Genomic DNA, 5,359 nt, shown 5'->3' on the forward strand with positions numbered 1-5,359 from the left:
TTGGTGTATCTGTCTTGTGTTACCCTGATGATGATAATGTTCCCGCTGCTGCTGGAGTCTGTTGCATGAACCTTTAGAGTTCAGTTCTGTTATCAGTCCTCCATGAACTTCAGCCGCGCTCCTCACACCCCAGCGTCTGACTCATGTCAACATCACAGTCACATCCAACCCTCCTCAGAGAGAGAGACACAGAGAGCTGAGGTTATACAGAGATCACAAACCCGTCTGTTTCAGGAACTCATGGCAGTGCATTGATCTGCTGATTCAGGAGAGTGTCTAATGTCATGACAAATACAGGTTCACGGTTTGTGAGATTAATCACTTCAGCATGGTGATGTTTTTAAAATGGGTTATTATAAGTCTAATTGAGATCTTCCTTGTTTTTGACATAGAAATACTTATCTGCTTTAGAACAAATTACATAATCAGTTCATTATCTTAGAGATAAAGCTCTTTTAAAGAGTTTATATTTAGTTAGCAAAAAGTTGACACTGCAACACTGGCTCAGCCAATGGCATGCATTTGGGGTGGGACTATCTGTTTGTCGACCAATGGAAGACGGAGGAGTGTTTTCGGGAAACAAAAAACAAACTTCAACTTAAACCACTAAAAAACAAACTTTATCTTTGTTCCACTTGGTGATTCAGCCGTGGAGAAATCACAAAGCTCAGTTTAATTCACATTAAACACTTCTTTGATGATATTAATAAATCTGTCTGAATGATTATTATTATCATCATCATCCTTATTTTTACAGTTTTTGCATGCAATAACATTATTATTACCATTTGTTTTATATTTTGTATTTATTATGTTTAAGTTTAATATCAAAATAGATTTTGCATGTTGACTTTGGTGACAGTTAATTCTTTTTGTATAAATGGTTCAATTAAGAACCATATTTGTCTAACAAATAATACTATATTAGCAAAATATAATAACTGTATTATTGTTTATTGTTAATATTTGTTACACTTACATTGAAATTAAATCTTTAATATTAATGGTTCAATTAAGAGCATATCCATCAGAAGAATTACGATAATAATAACAATAAGAATTATTATTCATATTTATACATTTACATTGAACATAAATTTCATTTATTTAGTATTTTAAAAATGTTAGTATTTTTATTTATTTAGTTATTTAATATTAATAGTTCAATTAAAAACCATATCTGTCTGAAAAAATAATATTTTTTTACTATTATCATTGTAATAAAATATAATAACTGTATTTAATATTTTATATTCACTATTATTATTCATATTTATACATATAATCTAAATGTAACATAAAAAACTCTTTTTTTTTTTTTTGTGACTCAGTGGTGGAGTTATTACATGATATCTCAAATTTAAGGGTCCTTTAATTATATTAATGGTTTAATTTATAAACATATCTGAGGATCCCATAAGGTCCTTGACTTTTAAAGAGACGAGTTTAATGTTTAGCTTGTAGCTGTTAAACAGAAACTCTCCTGGATTCTCAGAGCTCTGTGATTCGGCTCATATTTGACTGTTTTCCTCCCTGCCTCGAGGCCAATCATCTCTCAGATCCTGCAGGACTGTCCTGGCTCTGCTATTGGTTGACAGCTTTGTCCAGCTCTTTCAATGCATCTGCAGTTTCAGTAGCTGTATTATACAGTTTGCAATGAACCGATATATTCAGTTTAGAGACCACTTCTCACTATTAACTATGCTTATAAGCATGCATGTTACTAGCACATTTGTTTATTGAGGGAAAACTTTAGTTAATCGTAAATCTGTCTTCCCTAAAGTATTACCACATATATTGGTGCTTGAATATATTGCTTAAAAGTGAATTTTTTTCTATGCAAACTCATCGGGGGGTGATTGTTAAGCATGCATGAGTCATTTATTGCTGCTGTGCATGTTAATGTGCCGGTTACTGACAGCAGCATCTTCAGACGCTTCAGCTTTGTGTTCACTTGTTACCTAACACTTGTTTATCTGGATGTGGGATGTTTGTGCTGGAGGGTGGACTTTGTGTCCTCCAGTAATCTTTCCCAGAGAAACACCTCCCTGAGCACAGGAGGAAAAGCCCTCTTGGATCATGATATATAGAGAAGGACAGAAGTCCTCGTCCCTCCAGAGCTCCAGTCGTCATCCTGTCACTCCATCAGACAGAGGAACCCAATCACAGGTCAGTGAGGCATCCACAATTAACAATAGTATCAGAAAAAAAAAAAAAAAATATATATATATATATATATATATATATATACTATATATAGAGAGAGAGAGGATTTTTTGTTTTTAATTAAATATTGTATAAACATATTCTTTTTAAAAGAATGTTTGACATTTTCTGAATAAATATTATCATGCAATTATAATTTAAAATCATGCACCTTTTTTATATTGTGCAGAATTAATTTTTTCCTGTAGACACAAATAGTATACAAAAATAAGCTGAAATATTTTGATCCTTACTTTGAGAACATTTGCATAAATATTTACACAGTCATTGTCAAAAGCTTTGATTTTTTTTAAACACTTTTGATCAAAAGGCTTCTGCTAACATGCTTGACATTTGTGTTATAGACTATTATAAACTGTGCCTTCCTTATGCAATTATTTTTAATGGAAGAAAAATAGAGCCTGCTGTATGCACTTTTACACAACAAGTGTGCAGCTAAATTCAAATGCTTTCAATCATCTCAAAGCATCCCCTGTGCCTCATTGCATTTGGCTGATGAGGGTCCAGAAGAGCTCAAGTATATGAGTTTTCATTTGTTACAAGTGTTTTGGTCTCTCTGTCCTTTCATTTGTATTTTTTATAAAAATTTTCATGACTATTGGTCATAATAAAGAATGAGTTGGTGTGTCTAAACTTTTGACCTGCAGTGATGTCATGCATTTTATTATATCAAGCGCTGTAATGCAGTGAGTGTGTGTGTGTGTTTTCAGCTGTCAGTATGGTGGGTCTGAAGCCGTCAGATGTTCCTCCTCCTCTGGGTGTGAAGGTTCTCAGCGCAGGAACCGCCGCATGCATCGCTGATTTAGTCACCTTCCCTCTGGACACCGCAAAAGTGCGGCTACAGGTACAGACTGATTACTGAACAACCCACCACTCCAAATATGTTATGTTTGCACGGTTTACGGCTTGATTATTGTAAATGTATTGTCAATGTTTTTTTAACATTAATGAAGAAGACAAAAAATGTGTTTTCTATTATGCATATAATTGTTTTAAATTCTATTTATATATATAAAATGAAATATTATATATTGTGAAATATAAATATATATATAAATTATTTGAGTAGTTTTGTTACGTATTCAGTATGCTATTTTTTAAGATTTTTGAAGAATACAATTTTACATAAGATCTGACAATGAGTGTATTAAATGATATGTAATGTTGCATATAAAAACTATATATCTTATAATTAAGATCATATAATTTAAAATACACATTATTATATAATGTTTGCACAAATAATATATTTATGATTATAATGTCATTAAAAAAACACAAGTTTTTGTGAAAATGTAAACCTTCTTTTTTATTATTTCTGATGAAGAAAAAAATATATTCTCAGTATTAAAAATCTACTTAAAATTATTACAATATATGATTCTGTTTCTAAATATTATTTGGTTGTTTTGAATATCATATTAAAATACATTATTATATTTTTGACTCCAAAAATATATTTAAATATGGTATGTTAAATATCATAGATTATAATAGATTATTATTATTATTTTAAAATATTTTTTAAATGGGTAATTGTTAGGAATTTTGATAGATATTTGTAAATCTATAACCTGGCAAAAACAAGATTATTATTATACAATTTTTTTTAAGTAGTATTATAATTTTTTTATTTATTTGATAAGTATTACATATTTGTTCTACAGTAGCACAATCAGAATCTCTCTGTGTTCTCCGTGTTCTCTTCCAGATCCAGGGAGAGAAAGCGGTGACGGGTGCAGCTAAAGGCATCCGGTACAGAGGGGTGTTTGGGACCATCAGCACCATGGTGAGAACGGAGGGCCCGCGCTCGCTCTACAACGGCCTGGTCGCCGGTCTTCAGAGACAGATGGCCTTCGCTTCCATACGAATCGGCCTCTATGACAACGTCAAGAGCTTCTACACGCGCGGCAAAGACAGTGAGCTCAAAATCACCACTTTTCATTAGATACAAAAACAAGCTGTTTCTCCCAGACAAGAACGAGACTCCTGGGATGAAGGAGAAACGTCTGAGACAAAGCTGATTCTTGGATGAAAGTGTAGGGGTCTCTTGTTTATAGATTGGTCGTTTTCACCTTGCAGACCCCAACGTGGGCATCAGGATCCTGGCGGGCTGCACCACCGGAGCGCTGGCCGTGTCCGTGGCTCAGCCCACAGATGTGGTGAAGGTTCGTTTCCAAGCCCAGATGAACCTGCAGGGGGTGGGCAGACGCTACAGCGGCACCATGAAGGCCTACAGGCAGATCTTCCAGCTCGAGGGGCTCCGGGGATTGTGGAAAGGTGTGTTTCTGTTTGTTTCTATGGCACTTTTTTTTAAAAAGCTTCCAAATGGGTTTTTTTCCCCAGCAATTCCTTGAAGAACCAGTCTGGGCTCCCCAAAGAACCTATCAGTCAACAGGTCTGAAAAGAAACTGTGAAGAACATTTTAAAGAATCTTTTGTGGAATGGAAAGATTCCATGGATGTTAAAGGTTCTTCATGGAACCATTGATGCCAATATAGATTTTTTTTTTTACAGTGTATTGGGTTATTATTAAAGGGATACTCCACCCCAAAATGAACATTTTGTCATTAATCACTTACCCCCATGACGTTCCAAACCCTTAAAAGCTTTGTTTGTCTTCAGAACACAATTTAATATATCTTAGATGAAAACCGGGAGGCTTGTGACTGTCCCATAGACTGCCAGGAAAATACATTGACAAGGTCCAGAAATGTATGAAAAGCACCCAAACTTATATATATATATATATAAAAAATAACAACAAAATTACCGACGTCTCTCCACATCACTCAAACTGAGTACACTCTTCTGTGTCAGCCGCACCACAATTGATTTGTTCTTTCAAATCAAAGCATAAATACACAGAAACAGCTGATATTTTTGTTTTCTTTGCTTACAAACAGTATTCTCGTCACTTCATAGAGTTACGGTTGAACCACTGATGGCAATTGGACTATTTTGATGATGTCTTTCATACTTTTCTGGACCTTGACTGTGTGTAACTTACTTGGCAGTCTATGGGACAGTCACAAGCCTCACGGTTTTCATCCAAAATATCTTAAATTGTGTTCTGAAGATGAACAAAACTTTTACAGGTTTGGAACGACATGGGGGTAAGTGATTACTGACA

The 5,359-nt window shown here is 34.2% G+C and overlaps 1 protein-coding gene across 1 annotated transcript in view; it reads left to right on the top strand.

Annotated features, from left to right (window-relative positions):
* The first annotated feature begins 2,000 nt into the window (after window positions 1–2,000).
* The window catches only part of LOC127948447 (mitochondrial uncoupling protein 2-like), a 6,030-nt gene continuing 2,671 nt past the window's right edge, over window positions 2,001–5,359 (top strand). Inside the window, exons 1-4 of the mRNA XM_052544884.1 lie at window positions 2,001–2,169; window positions 2,937–3,070; window positions 3,938–4,145; window positions 4,309–4,506. Of these exons, the coding sequence (XP_052400844.1) occupies window positions 2,945–3,070; window positions 3,938–4,145; window positions 4,309–4,506 (532 nt within the window). The 5' untranslated portion in view covers window positions 2,001–2,169; window positions 2,937–2,944. The remainder of the gene's footprint in view (window positions 2,170–2,936; window positions 3,071–3,937; window positions 4,146–4,308; window positions 4,507–5,359) is intronic.

This window comes from Carassius gibelio, chromosome B1, assembly GCF_023724105.1.
Source record: "Carassius gibelio isolate Cgi1373 ecotype wild population from Czech Republic chromosome B1, carGib1.2-hapl.c, whole genome shotgun sequence".
Classification (NCBI taxonomy): Eukaryota; Metazoa; Chordata; class Actinopteri; order Cypriniformes; family Cyprinidae; genus Carassius; species Carassius gibelio.